The sequence below is a fragment of the Rattus norvegicus genome, chromosome 9 (assembly GCF_036323735.1).
Source record: "Rattus norvegicus strain BN/NHsdMcwi chromosome 9, GRCr8, whole genome shotgun sequence".
NCBI classification, from domain to species: Eukaryota; Metazoa; Chordata; class Mammalia; order Rodentia; family Muridae; genus Rattus; species Rattus norvegicus.
Window position 1 is genome coordinate 30,499,786 of NC_086027.1, and position 16,235 is coordinate 30,516,020.

Sequence of the window (16,235 nt, forward strand, 5' to 3'; positions counted from 1 at the left end):
TACATACATACATACATACATACATATGTTTCAAATGTAAGATAGCTCCTCCTCACAGCCATAAGAGATAAAAAAAACCCTACAGCGTTTAAAACTGAACCATTTTCAGCCATTTTAGCATGATTACCTGCAATGGTAACCCGGGCAGAAGGGTCAAAGAAATCTCCAGTAATAGTGATGTCTGTTCTTCCCCCAAGGCTCCCAACTTTTGGAAACACAGAGTGGATTTCTGCAAGAGTTTATAAAAATGTAAGCCTCTAAATATATAATGTGATGTGACCCAGAGAAACCACCATCACTTAATTCTTACACTGCAAGTTAAGCAACAGTTGAAGTTTTCCTAATAGTCATTTTTAATGCACACAATAACAAAAAGACTGTATACTATATATAGTATACTATACAATATATACTATACAAGATCAGTGGTTATTAGGAAGGTCACTCATGCTATCAGCAAAGGCTCCTGCATCTCTTATGCTTTCTTATGAACTATGTTTCTTCACATCAAGGATTTAATTTAACACTGGGAGAAGAGTAGGTTACACCACAGGGAAGACTCAACAATGGATGCACTAGCTGAGACTTTTCATTACCATGGTCCTTTGTTCTTCCTCACCCTGCAGGCTTCTTCCCCGGGTGCATGCAGTGTCTTACCCACTCTTCCTTCAAGCTGAATCCCCTACAGCAATGTGAAACATACCCTCAAGGATTCCACACTACCCTTTCGTTAAAGATGTTTTTTACTTATGTGGATATGGGGGTGGGGGATGCAGTGTTTAGAGAGGCCAGAAGATGACATCAGATTATAGGTTATAGGTTATAGGTTATAGGTTATAGGTTATAGGTTATAGGTTATAGGTTATAGGTTATAGGTTATAGGTTATAGGTTATAGGTTATAGGTTATAGGTTATAGGCTGAAGGTATAGGTTGTTCTGAGCTCCCTCCCATGGGTGCTAGGAATTGAACTCAGGTCTTTCACAAGACCAGTATGCTCTCTTAACCACCAAGACATCTCTCCAGCCACTCATACTTTCTTTAGATATTGACAGTTTAAAGTCTGATTCCTTCCAGGAGAAAGAAGTTGTTCTCTTTGATAAACTAAGTGTAAAGTTATATGTATTCATATTGTAATGTATAGTAGACATACATTCAGATATGGCATAAGCTAAATGTAATTGCACAAGGGCTGGCCATGAATAGTTACAACTTCAAAGTAGGAATCATTGTTTTCAAACTTGCTTTGGTCCTAGGCACCTTCATGCATGAATAAAATGCATTTGAATGTTTTTCGCCTCCCACCTTCTCAACACTCTTCCCTCCCTACAAATCCTTTGCTCACATTCAAATCTTACTTCTTAGTGATTTTAACCAAGGTCATCTGTTTGACCAGACATTTTGTACTGTCCATTGGCACTTGATATACTCATCAGTGGGTCCAGAAATGAAGACAATGGCTCCCAGTCTTCCAGAATCTTTCAGTATCCAATAATTAAACTCCATGACTGCAGGCGAGTCTCACATAGGTCTAGTGTGAGTTTAAGATGGCGATGACTATACCATACTCGGAAGTTGGCATTTTATACCCCTTCTTCCTGTCTCTGGGTCTTACATTCCTCCTTCACTCTCTTCCATGGTGTTTCCTGAGCCTTAGAGGAAGTAGTTCAAGTGTCCTATTTAGAGCCAAGCACTCAGCCATCACTGATTAGCAGCATCTGGAGCAGCTGTTGGGTCTCTGTATTCACTATTGTTCACTAGGAAGAGGGACTTCCATAGGCAGCACAATCATTTTCCAAGATTCACAGAGGGCCTGCTCTATTACATTAGGAAGATACTGAGGAATTCAGCACGTGACCATGGTAAGGAAGTGTATGCATGTAGGAGTATAATTAAAGTAGGTAATTACATACAGGTAAGCAAAATTAAAGATGCTACAAAATAGACAAAGACTTAGGAGTAGGTGGGGGTAGAAAACACTTTCTGGATATGATATTCCTAAAGGGTGAATTTAAACTGACCTAGGAAAGCTGAGCATGAAGGTGTACACCTAGCGAGACTCCCAGCACTGGGAAGGTTACCGCGACAGTATAACAAACTCAAGGCTATAGAGCAGGACTGTTTCAGGAAGAAACATTTTAAAAATAATAATAACTGACCACATAAAAAACAGGGGACATTAAAAGAAAATAATAGGCAGACTAGGGAAAGGTTACAAAACGCATCTTAGTGTTGCTAGAATATGTGGAGATATGGGGAAGAGAGACAGAGAGAGAGGAAAAGTGGGAAGAAGTGAGGGGGGAAGAGTAAGTGTAGAAGCACATAAGAAGGAAATAGGCATTTAGACTATTTCTCACAGAAGATGTGCTCCTTCAGAGCAGCAGTTCTCAACCTGTGAGTTGTGACCCATGTGAAGTTCCAATGACCCTTTCACAGGGGTTGCCTAAGACTGTTTTGCATGTCAGATGTTTGCATTATGACTCACAGCTGTAGCAACATTACAGTTATGAAGTAGTAGTGAACACAATATTATGGATGGAGGTCACCTCAATGTGAGGAACTGGACTAAAGGGTCACAGCATCAGGAAGGTTGAGAGCCCCTGCTCTAGAGTTATGTGCACAGTGAAGAAGTGCCAGTGTGCTTAATGTAGAAACTGCTGGTAGCTGTGTAGAACATGGATCTGCAGAGGATCAATGTTGTCAGACCCCCTTACAAGTCACTACAGCAAGCTATACTGGAGATTATGGGGCTCCCAATTGTACAGAGGTTATAAAGATAAAATATATATATCAACTGGGTATAGTGGCATGATCCTTTAATACTAGAAAGTAGGAGGCAGAGGCAGACAAGTCTCTGAGTTCAAGGCCAGCCTGGTCTACCGGACATGTTCCAGGATAGCCAGGGCTACAAAGAGAAACCTTGTTTCAAAAAAACCAATAGTAAAATAAAATCGATGTGTTGTATTTAATAAATATGTGGGAAACAAAATGAAGAAACTTGTGAGGACAGAGAAATGTTGGGTGACTTCAAACATTCTTCCTTACCAACTACCTTAGCCAGTCTTTGGAAGTAAAAGGACAAGCGCCACATTATTCATCTCTCCTAAGCTGAATCCAGGCTCAGAAAGGCTTAGAGGCTTAACCACACTGGACTATTTGTGAGTGCCAGCCTTAAGAGGCTAAATCCCAGACCCTTAGGAATTCTTCATATCCCCAGGGATTCCTCTGCTATGAAAATGCTCATCCTGTGAGTCTCCATCCCAAGAAATGTATGATCACAGATACTGTCAGCCTACTCATCCAGCCCATCAGAGCTCCAAATCACAGCAGAATCACAGGAGCCAAGGCAGGGTACCAGCGGCAGCATGCTTCCTGGGTGTTGGTTAAGTGCGTGTTTTCCATTTGTGGGAACCTTTGGATAAGTTGTGCTCCCTCTTGATGTGTTTTTCTCAATAGTAACACAGAGGCAATATTTCCTATTCTTTAGCTCAAAGAGGTGACTATTGGGATTATATGCTGAAGCCTCAACAAGGATGTAACTGTCTCGTTGCTGTCTGTAGCTGTATGCATTAGTATGGACGCTTCTTTATACCTACTCTCGAACACACCACGTAACTGTTTAAAAACAAGAAAGGCACGGATCACAGTTCAGCTCCAACAAGATGGGTGGTCTAGAGAGCAAGTGGCATTTGTCCCACAATCTAGGAGATGATAGCTTTCTCTTTTGGAAAGGGAGATTTTCACTGCTTCTGAGATCTGGACCTGCCTCACAGACACATTTTCAGTGACTTTGTGATTGTATCCCAACCTAGATTCTGGGTGCTCTCTTTAAATAGCCAACTGCCTGCCAGTGAACTGAATCCACAATTACATACAACTTTCCAATTTTCAATGTTCATCTTTTGGTATCAGAGTTTGCCCATCAGAGGGTCACACCATAGCTTAGCATCAGAATAGGCAAGTCAGAAAGCACTGGCTGTGAGAAAAACCAGAAAGAAGTCCCATTATATTTTTAAGTTCCACATTCCTTCTGATACGTTTCAGAACACAGAGGAAGACACAACTCCTCTATGTTTCATCTAATATATGGCTATATCTTTGTGTCTGCAATTGAACCTCTTTGTATATAGTCAAAAGCCACTGGACGACAGTGCATCTACAAACAATATCTGTATTATCAGTAGTGCCATCAGAATGTACTGGTGCTGAAGCCTTGTCATGTAGTGATATCAGCATGCTGTAAGGACATATACGATACGTACCACATGTATTTGTGGTGATGATGCTGGTGAATATAAATCTAATCTACAGCCATTGGAGAAAGAAGGGAATGGGAAGCAAAATAACTACAATTATGAAAATGCCAAATGATAATAAAGTATTAGCAATTCAATAAAAATGTAATACAAGTATGTATAATCTATATTTAATAATAATATGTGATTTAAATTACCTCTATCTTCTTATTATATTATACCATTCCTATGATTTTTCTGTACTCTTATAATGCTCACTCTTTTCTAAAATAGAAAGTTCACTGTAGAACAGTACGCTGTGTTGCACTGATGCCAGCCTCGTGCGTGCCATGTTTACTTCAGTTCTTGCTTGCATCAAGAGGCTACAGTGTGTGATTGAGCCACGGCGTCTACATTTGTGTGCATGCAAGCTGTGAGGAAACAGCAAGAACTATAGCATCTGACTTCTCAGAACGTCAGTGATCAGTGCAAGACTTTAAGCACCAGAGCTGGTACAGACACAAGCAGATTACCTTTCACCAGAACGAAGGGGTCGTGTTAATGGTCACAGAAAGACTGCCTGAAGAAAGGAGTGTCTGACTTTTAGTGCACTGTAGAGAAGGATGAAGAAGACAGGACGGAGGGAAAGAGTACCTGGGTATGTCTGGTACAGGAACAGTTCCTGTTTAGCACTGATCAGCCAGGCTTCCTTATGCACCATCGACCTCCAAAGGAAAGCAAAGGCTTCAGATAAAATGTCACCTACAATTGCATTTCTTTATAAATCTGCTTCTTGAAAGGAGTTTATAGGAGAACCTCTAGTAAATTTAACAGTTTGGTCACCAGATCCTTTTGATAACCGAAAAGCAGTATCAATAAATATAAGCTTGTATTCTCATAGGAAAAAATGATAGAATTGGAATAATCTCTATTTTGTGGGATGTCAGAAGTGTTAAATGCAGGAGGAAATGTGGATGGGCCTAATACTGAGCTAATGTTTACTAGACAGATAAGGTAGATTCCTCCAATAGATAAATGACACAGAAGAGTCCTACAATACATACAATACATTACTACAATGCAGCATATGGGTTTGCTTCTTGAGACTAGAGAAAGAGAAATCAAATACATACACTGAGCTATGTATTCATATGTAATGTGTTGATATAATCGCAATGAAATTAATATCAAACAATGAATGTACTTTGAAGGACAAAAACTTCTTCCAGAAAAAGAAGGCACATACAGAAATGCAGAATCTTAATTTATCTGTGTCTCCAAAAAAAATGGTGAAACATGAATTCTTTCCCCCTTGAAGAAGGCAATTCTTAATAATGATACAACATGTGTCTGGAAACAGTTACTCAAAACACACACACACACACACACACACACACACACACACACACACACACACACACACCAGCTGTAGTCACTGCACTTTAAGGGCTAGTTCTTAAGATTCTGTGTCATCCCAACATTGAAACATCTGCGATACCCATAGGTCAGTCAGACCACAGTGCTCTCTCAAGTAAAATAAAAAAGAATGCAGGCTGTTTAGGAAGCTTGCTCTATCCTACTGGTGTGTGGTTCAAATTATAAAGGTTAAAGGATGCACACAGGATGTTACAGACAATACAAGACTCGGGCAGATTTGTCTACCTTAGTTACTCACCTTCCTTTGTTAAATACTGAGAAACTAACATTCTGGGAACCTGAAAGACAAAGAAATACACATGTTAAGACTGTGCAGGACTCTCCTGGGCCAGGACATTGCTACCCAAGGCCCAAAACTCCAGTACCATCACTACTGTCCTAGCTTACACCTTCTTTCATGTTACCCAGGTAAATATTTCAGAGAATTAACACTACGACTTTCATGACGAAATGGACACATGTATGGCAAATGAAATGCGGGCCTTAGATTTAGATGAGACATGATTTAAATCCCCACACACTGGTTAATATTGCCAGCACGGTCACTGGTAAAGCAAAATTACTGATCATGACAATTAAATCAGTTTGCATGGAAGTTGTTTTGTGCGGTGTTTTCAGAAGCGACTTCAGTAGCAATTATTATCATTCACATGATACCATATGAGAAGTGTGATTTTGTTTTCCTTTTCTGGATACCAAGGAAGAAATTATATTTCTTTTAAATGATAGTCCTAAAACAGACCAATATAACTGCCTTCCACGCGACACTGCACAGTCCCAAGGCCATGTTCCTCCTGGATGGGAAAACTGTGGAGAAAAACATACTGATGTAAGAATAACCAAACAACTGCTTAGAATTCCCCAGTTCTTTGAAGAAAGCAACATACAGAAGTCAAATTAGCCAGAGGAAACCAATAAGTACTGACTGTATCTATAGTATGGTTATCCTCCGGATAAAGCTAACTGGAGTTGTCACTACATAAGCCCCATGGCAAATAGACACTGTGACAAACAAAGTTTAACTTACTTTTAGTTTCTGTCTAGTTTTCTCTTCCCCAAAATCCATTTTATGACAAGTATAATAAAACCTATCAAGAGATGATCTAAAAAAACAGGCAGTCTCAGACAAATGACAGGAAGACTCTAGAAAGAAACTATAGGATAGAATTTGGCTCCACTAGAAACTCATCCCAAGAAGCCAGGCCATAGCGCACAGTTCTTGTAATAGGCTCAAAGGAAAGTTCAATACACCTAGTTGATAGTGAAGTAAGAATCCAGCCATATTTGGGCTATATGATCTAGAGAATGTACACATTCATTTTAAAACATTTCAGGATGTGATTTTGTGTGGGCAAGACCACTCATAGCTAGCTGAGTCTGATTAAGAGGGCCTGTCTCTTTGAATAGGGTTGGAAAGAGATCTATTATGATTCCAACACATCTAATTTGAACATACCTGCATGTACATGTGAAGCCTCACACATACATGCCCACGCATAAGCATGCACATGCAAACATGAATACCAGAAGGGGGAAAGAAGAAAAAAAAAACACGTTTCAGGCATTGTTTGCTTTCCGGGTTATTATAGCTACAGTGGTTAGTACATGGGTTCTAAGGATTTGTTAGTTATACAGACCCAAGTCTGCTGCTTGCTCTCTGAGAAACCCTGTCTCATCTGCAAATGAAGGCTCATCACCATACATATCACTATTACTGACTAACTTCAATATAACCCATTGGACAAGCTTTGGTGTAAGGTATGACTTTAGAAAGTGTTGCCTACTCATTTTCCCAAAAGGCTTTAGATTCTCCTCTACTTTTTATTTTCAACTGATAACCGAGTCTTTCATCTTTTCCAATAAGCCTAAATAGAGAAAACTACTACTCACGATTCCTATTTTTGAAGTGATGAATGTAGGTGCATGCAGTTGTCATATGGGAGAAACTGAAAGAACACACATTCACAAGAAAACAATAACAACAACAGAAATACTCACCAGATTCCTGTCTTCCTGTTTATAAGAGAACAAGGAGTAAGCCATTTGTCTCCTCCAGCTTCCAGGATTAATGGGCTGGATTAGAGGGAAAAAAAAAAAAAACAGAAACAAAGACAAGAAACAATAGTGCTGTGTTCCCAGTAAACATGGCTGCCAAGAGGTAGACCATTATGACTTGACTGCCAAGAGGTAGACCATTACAAACTTTCTCCTCTGGTCCTATGGGGTACCATTGCAGGGGCCAGTGAAAGACTGTAACTTTTCTCCTAGGGAATAGAGGTGCTCTCATGGCCCATACACTGCACATGGAGATTTTACAAAGCCTTCCCCATACTGGCCATGCTTGGTTGGTCTGCACATTGTAAAGTTTGCATTTTCACTGTGGTTCCTTTTAAAAGTTAGAGCCCAGATTGAGGTTGACACAGGTCTGCACACGGGCTAAGGATGCAATTGGACTTTCTATCTCCAGTAAAAGTCTCTTCTTAATTTATAAAGAAAAAGAAGTTGATAACGTCTTAATGACAGATATAGAGGGGAGAATTAAAGAGATGGAGAAGCTGTAGGAAATGCCTCTAAGACATTCACTCTGGGATGAAGAAAATTTTAAACACTGTGTATAGACACTGTGCAGTTGGTTAAATAGTGAGATAATGTTTCTTCTGCCTTAAAAATCCTCACTATGTTTACTGGACTTGTTGGGGACAAGCAGTTGCTTATAGCTTCCCATGAACTCTGGTCTTCCTCTCTCCAGCATGGATGATTTCATAGTAACATTTTATACTTGCAATGTGTCCATTGAAGAAAGTCATGTTCACATCTAATCATTCCAGAGAACTTTACCAGCTACACAGCTTTTAATAACTGAGCTCATGCATCCTTCCCAGTTTGGTGACTAAGCCCACAGTTCCCTCTCATCCAACCAGTAGTATTTCTGAATGAACAGGTGGAAAGTAACTAGCTTCAAAGAGAGGTTAGTGGACTTTTGTGCTTGTGCATCACTTTAGGAAGAATTTACCCTCAGGGTACAGGGAGAGAAGGGTAAGAACCAAAAGGAAAAGCCCATTGGTATAGTTATAGTGCAGCTCACACAGGGCCCAGTCTCTACTTTTTAGAGAAAAGGAGGAAAGAAGGAAAGAAGGAAGGAAGGAAGGAAGGAAGGAAGGAAGGAAGGAAGGAAGGAAAGAAGGAAAGAAGGAAAGAAGGAAAGAAGGAAAGAGGAAAAGAAGGAAGGAATGAAGGAACAAACAAAAAAGAAAGAAAGAGAGAGAGAAAGAAAGAAAGATAGATAGATAGATAGATAGATAGATAGATAGATAGATAGATAGATAGATAGATAAATAGCAACTTAATCTGCTAGTTGCAATCACATTAGCAAAGTAAAAGCTGAAATCTGATGCACCAGGAAACCAAAAATTGCATAGATAAAAACAGCAGTTCTGTGACAAGTGCTTACAATTTGCTGCTGCAGAGGAAGCTGGCCCCAGGATGCCATCTAGCACATATGTAACCCAGGAACAAACATATGCTTACCTCTCCATGTAGTCCACATCAGGATCAAAAATTTCCATCCGATCAGTAATGACCCAGCCATACACATGCACTACTTCTCCTGTTTTAAGAAGAGGTAGCTCAAACTTCAAATGTATAACATAAATTCTGTTTGTGTTCGTTTTGTTACATATACCCAACAAGGCACAAGTGTATAAAGTTAACATGTTTAATAAATGATATCAATGTGAAATGAGTGCTAGAGCCCCATGACAAGGGTTATACACTAGAAAAGTTAAAATAATGTAGTACCAAAAGCATTGATTGCACAGAAGTTGAGAATAGAATGGTACTTGACATAGGCTAGAAAGAACCAGTGACAGAGTGGGCTAAGAATAGCTTGACCAATGACAGCTAAGTTCTAGTTAGATCGGAAAAATAAGTCCTGGCATTCTATTTTACAGTTAGGTGACTTCAGATAATGTCAATGTACTGTGTTCTAAAATCAGAAAGAAAGGATTCTGAGTGTCTTCAAAAATAAATGTTTGAGGAGACAGACATATACCTTTCAATACCAATGTTTTACAATGTATGCACACATTAAACACCCAGCAGCATCCCTTATGTAACATGATGCATGTGAGTTTTATGTGTCATATGTCAACCCTCATCAGAGAAGCTTCTTTTGGTAGTAGATGGGGATTAGCACAGAGGTTCACAATTGGCCAACTGGCAAAAGATAAGAGTTACAGACAGCTAAGCTCTTTGTAGGGATAGCCATATCACACCCCCTCGACCCCAGGGCTCAGGAGTCATTCTGTAAGAGTGAGAAACAGGGATGATGAATGGGAAACACCATTTTCCAAACACAACAGGGCAGCTTCACAAGCAAACTCACAATGCTTGTAATGGCACCATGTACAAAGCCTGCGCAAGCTCAAAGCAGACAAAATCCCAGCACGGAGTAAGGGAGGTTAGCATGAAACTCTACTCATGATACAGAACTATTGACCACTGAGAGCTCCTGGGAGGGGGGAGTCAATTTTCTCAAAGAGAGTGGCCTCTGGTAAGCCAGTCATTCTCCAGTGGAAGGTCACACACCCAAGAGTAGGTGGGCAGCAAACTGGACTTGGGGTGTGTGTGTGTGTGTGTGTGTGTGTGTGTGTGTGTTTGTGTGTGTGTGTGTGTTTGACTGTTTTAAGGAAATAAAAAGAGAACACAAAATTGGATGGGTAGGGAAGGAGGAAGTGGATCTGGAAAGAGTGGGGTTAGAGGGTTAATGTGACCAAAATATATTGTATGAGATTCTCAAAGAATTAATAGAAATGAGAAAACAAAATAAAAAGCCATATGAGGAGGCTATGTCATACATTCTGATTAGTCTTCTGGGATCCTAAGTAGTTTCTGTAACTCTGAGTACAAAAGAGAAAAGTCCCTCACAAGCCAAATGGACAAGACCTAAAAACAAGCACAAAACAAGCAAAATAGTTCTGAATAGGGTGGATATTGGACATATGTTGTTCACTGAGCAAAGACAGGGTAAGCCACATATAGTGTCATATACCTATAACCCCAGTTATGCATGATGTTCAGGCGGAAATATTATAAACTAGCTTTGCAGATGAGAGAGCTATTTGCTAATCCAGTAAGGGCTCAAAACTTGAAAAGGGGTACCTCCAGTTTACTTGTGGTCACTGCATCCAGAAAACTTTTGAGTTTCTCCATGAGCAGTGAAAGCTGCTGACTACGATCACCATCACCATCATCATCATCATCATCATCATCATCATCATCATCATCATCATCATCATCATCATCATCATCTGTATGTTCTTCTCATTCTGTTCTGTGTGTCATTAGTAAGAGGGGAGTTTCATCTGCAGTCATTGCACACCTAGCACTGACCCTTTCAGGTAGATGGACACTGTACCATCTTAAGGACTGAGACAGACATCACAGAGGTTTCAGAAGATTAGGACCTCAAATTCTCTGCTGCTGATAAAAAATATCTTGCTGGTGTTGACAAAGATGTACCACTGGCTTCCCAGACCTAAAGACTCAAGTGTTGTTATGTGCCACTGGAAAATGATTAGTAGATTACAGAAATGAGAAGTTCCTGTGGGCTCTTTGGTTGTTTGTTCCTAAACAAAGAATCTGAACAGAGGCTGACAAATGGACAAAGTAGAACACAGTGCCAGGGGATTCTGCGTCAGAGTGAAGGGCTGTTAAGCACATACAAAAATCCAACTACCCATAAAATAACACGCTGTCTCGTCTGTAGCTACCTCCTCCCTCATGTCCCTAGCTGCTACTCTGGGCAAGCTTCCCAAATGAAATGAGAGTAATTGTCCAGAAAGTGATTGTGGAGATGCAGTCATGTGCATCGTGCCTCCGGGGACCAATCTGACAGGGCCAGCCACCAATTGCCACCCCCTGCCCCACGCACACACACAAAAGGTAGAAGAGATAGTGCAGAACTCCACCTCAGTGAGACAAACCAGTTAGACAGACCTGGAGAGCACCTGACATCCCACTCTCATCTCTCATAGCTCCTTACTCATCCCTCCTCACAATAAGGCCTCTGCCACCTAAACTGGAGCCTTCTGCGCACAGCAACAGAAACCCAGATGTCTGCATGTAATTTTGACAGCACACATTCTTTTTCATAAAACACGATCCTGTCTCAGTTACTCAAACTAATGAAATGGGTTGTATTTCTGAAGCCTCATGTCAATAAAACAGTGCCAAATTCTTGTTCTTTAGGAGACAGTTGAAATACACACATGCACAGATACACATGAAGTATACACATTCTGTCTGCACACACACATACTTCAATATAAAAATACTGTAACATAGATATTCATTCTGATTGCATTACCCAGTCAATCCCATCAAAACAATTGAATCAGATAATGCATCCTGACAGAATCACACCTAAAAACCAAGCACCTTGGCCCAGCAAAGATTCAATGGGTAAAAAACAAAATGTGCTCTCCCTTGAGTATGATAACCCGAGTTTCATCCCTGAGCCCATATGGTACAAGAAGAAAACCAGCTCCTCAAAGTTCTCCCCTGATCATTACACACAAACTGTGGCACCTGTGCACATGTACATGTTACACACACTACACAGCACACACACACACACACACACACACACACATACACACACAAATACACACACACAAATAGCAAGTAAAGAGGTAAATGTAATAATTTTTTAAATTAACAACTATGTTCATATATGTCTACCATACAAGAAAAATAAAACCACTTCTGGTTTCCATCTGCCACTGGAGCTGACCCTGTGCCAAGCTCTCCATATCCAGATCCCACCAGGACAGAACTGGTCTCCCAGGAGTGCTGGCACACCAGAAAGCACAGGTAAGACCACCACTGCTGCTCAAATACTTGGCCCAAGAGGGACCCTCCCAGAAGCCTCAGGACACAGGAACCAAGGAACAGCCTGGGACAGGATCTTTCCAGTTCCATCTGTGCCCCAGAGCTTACCCTATGTCACAATTCTCTGTACCCAAATTCTGCTGGGAGAAAGCTGGTCTCCCAGGAGTGCTGACACACCTGAGAGCACAGGTGAGACCACAACTACTGCTCAAATACTTGGCCCAAAAGGGACCCTCCCAGAGTCCTCAGGCTGCAGAAACCAAGGAAAAGCCTGGGACAAGATCCTTCTGATTTCAGATAGAGCTGGTCTCCCAGGAGTGCTGACAACAGGCTTACAGAAGGGACAAGCCACAGTCAGACACAGCAAGACCAGCTAACACCAGAGATAACCAGATGGCAAGAGGCAAGTGCAAGAACCCAAGCAACAAAAACCAAGACGACTTGGCATCATCAGAATCCAGCTCTCCCACCACAGCAAGCCCTGGATACCTCCAACACAGTGAAGAAGCAAGATTCTTATTTAAAATCACATCTCATGATGATGTTAGAGAACTTCAAGAAGGACATAAATAACTCCCTATAGAAATACAGGAATACACAAGTAAAAAGGTAGAATCCCTTAAAGAAAAAGCACAAAAAATCCCTTAAAGAATTACAGTAAAACACAATCAAGCAGATGAAAGAATTGAACAAAACCATACAGGATCTAAAAATGGAAATAGAAACAATAAAGAAATCACAAAGGGAGACAAACTTCGAGATAGAAAACCTAAGAAAGTGATCAGGAGTCATAGACGCAAAATCACCAACAGAATACAAGAGATAGAAGAGAGAATCTTGGGGCAGAATATACAATAGGAAACACTGACACAACAGTCAAAGAAAATGCAACATGCAAAAAACTCCTAACCCCAAACATCCAGGAAATCCAGGACACAATGAGAAGACCAAACCTAAGGATAATAGGTATAAAAGAGAGCAAGGATTTCCAACTTAAAGGGCCAGTAAACATCTTCAACAAAATTATAAAAGAAAACTTCCCTACCCTAAAAAAAAGAGATGCCCATAAACCTACAAGAAGCCAACAAAACTCCAAAAAGACTGGACCAGAAAAGAAACTCCTCCCATCACATATTAATCAAAACACATATTAATCAAAGGCACAGAACAAAGAAAGACTATTAAAAGCAGTAAGGAAAAAGGTCAAGTGACATATAAAGGCAGACCTATAAGAATTAAACCAGACTTCTTAACAGAGTTTATGAAAGCCAGAAGATCCTGGGCAGACTTCATACAGACCCTAAGAGAACAACACAAATGCCAGCCCAGGCTACTCTATCCAGCAAAACTGTCAATTAACATAGATGGAAAAACCAAGATATTCCATGACAAACCTGAGGACCCAGGTATACCACTCCTGGGCATATACCCAAAGATTTTCCAATGTGAAATAAGGACATATGCCCCACTATGTTCATATTTATAAGATCCAGAAACTGGAAGCAAACCAGATGTCTCCCAACAGAGGAATGGATACAGAAAATGGGATACATTTACACAATGGAGTACTACTTGGCTATTAAAAACAATGGCTTCATGAAATTCTTAGGCAAATAGATGGAAATAGAAAATATCATCTTGAGTGAGGTAACTCAGTCACAAAAGAACAGACATGGAGTATACTCACTGATAAGTAAATATTAGACAAAGAGCTTGGAATAACCACAATACAACTCATGGACCACATGAAGCTCAAGAGGAAGTAAGACCAAAAAGTGCATGTTACAGTCCTACTTAGAAGGGGGAGCAAAATAATCAAGAGAAGTAGCTGGTGGGAAGGACTTTGGAGGAAGAAAAGAGGGAGAGGAGAAAAGGGGGCAGAATCAGGTATGGGAGGAGACAGGGGTGATATACAGAGGGTCAGGATATTGAACAGAGGTATATAGCAATGGGGGATAGGGAACTGGGGATTGCTACCAGCACGTCCCAGATGCCAGGATAGCAAGAGCCTTCTAGGACCCCATGGGGATGACATTAGCTGAAATACCTGACAAAAGGGAAGGAGAACCTCTCAAGACCATATCCAGAAGTTAGGCATGACCTCCTGGTTGAGGGATGGGTCCATCCACCCATTTCCAAAATTTTATCACAGAATTGCTCCTGTCTAAAGGAAATGTAGGGGCAAAAAGTGATGCAGAGACTGAAGGAAAGGCCATCAAGAGACTGCCCCACCCAGGGATCCATCTCACATGCAGGCCCAGACACTATTGCTGATGTCATGAAGTGCTTACTGACAGGAACCTGATACAGCTGTCTCCTGAGAGGCTCTGCCAAATCCTGACCAATGCAGATGTGGATGCTCAAAGTCAACCATTGGACTGATCACAGGGACCCTAATGGAGGAGTTAGGGTAAGACTGAAGGAGCTGAAGGGGCCTTATCTACTATCAATGGAAGGTAAGGCCCTTGGTCATGTGAAGGCTTGATGCCCCAGTATAGAGGAATGCTAGTGAGGTAGGAGTTGGTGGGAGGGTGAGGGAGCACCTTCATAAAAGCAGGGTAAGGGAAGATGGGATAAGGAGTTTGCAGAGGAAAAACCAGGAAAGGTGATAACATTTGAAATGTAAAGAAATAAAATATCTAATTAAAAACATAAAATATTAACTTGCTGACCCAATAAAAAAGAAATGTAGAACCAATGAAATATCCGATATATCTATGTGTGTATACAGACAGACAGAAGTTTGCCATTAAAAACATAGCAAAATACATCTTTTAAAAGTTGTGTTTATTATTTGGTTCTAAAGAAGACTGACAAAGTTATTGAACCTATTCCTCAGAGCATCCTCCTCTTCTATGTAAATCTCCTAACCTCATATAACCACCTCCTCTTCGGCCCTCCAGAGCGTATCATCCTTTCTGAGCCTTTTGACTAAGACCAAGTACACTTGTCCATGTTTTCTTTGACTCATGAACAAATCCTCTCAATAAGCATCAGGGCTAATAGCATTCTACATTGTATCCAGAACTAGTTTACATATATACATATATATATATGCTTTTTATTGATATGACTTTAGACCATTGCTTCTCAACCTGTGGGTCATGATTCCTTTGGGAGATTCGTATCAGATACCCTGCATATTAGATAGATACATTACAATTCCTAATAACAAAATTATAGTTATGAAGTAGCAACGGCACAATGTTATGGTTGGGGGTCACCACAATTTGAGTAACTGTATTAAAGGGTTGCAGCATTAGGAAAGTTGAGAACCACTGCTTTAAATAAAAAATTTAACCCCCCAGTACTTCATTATTTTTTCCCCAGAATGAAAATAATAAGAATAGCTCCTGTCCTGTACCATCATGTATTTTGTGATCCTCAGAAAATAACACATATGAAGAATTAAGAATATAAGTAGACTACTGATGTGCTGTATATTGCTTTTACTATGTTTAGGTATGGGCCTTGAATACCTGATCTTTCCAAGACTTGTAACATGAAGGCATGTTGAATTTTGGCAAATGCTTTCTCAGCATCTAATGAGATGATCATATTTTTTTCCTTTGAGTTTGTTTATATAGTGGTTGACGTCGATGAATTTCCATATATTGAACCATTCCTGCATCCCTGGGATGAAGCCTACTTGATCATGATGGATGATCTTTTTG

At 40.4% G+C, this 16,235-nt stretch overlaps 1 protein-coding gene across 1 annotated transcript in view; it reads right to left on the bottom strand.

The window, feature by feature from the left end:
• Pkhd1 (PKHD1 ciliary IPT domain containing fibrocystin/polyductin) overlaps window positions 1-16,235 on the bottom strand; it is a 493,369-nt gene that overhangs the window by 459,320 nt on the left and 17,814 nt on the right. Inside the window, exons 7-12 of the mRNA XM_008766937.4 lie at window positions 9,199-9,277; window positions 7,669-7,743; window positions 6,413-6,477; window positions 5,909-5,948; window positions 4,888-4,958; window positions 128-229 (exon numbers count right to left, since the gene is read on the bottom strand). Of these exons, the coding sequence (XP_008765159.2) occupies window positions 128-229; window positions 4,888-4,958; window positions 5,909-5,948; window positions 6,413-6,477; window positions 7,669-7,743; window positions 9,199-9,277 (432 nt within the window). The remainder of the gene's footprint in view (window positions 1-127; window positions 230-4,887; window positions 4,959-5,908; window positions 5,949-6,412; window positions 6,478-7,668; window positions 7,744-9,198; window positions 9,278-16,235) is intronic.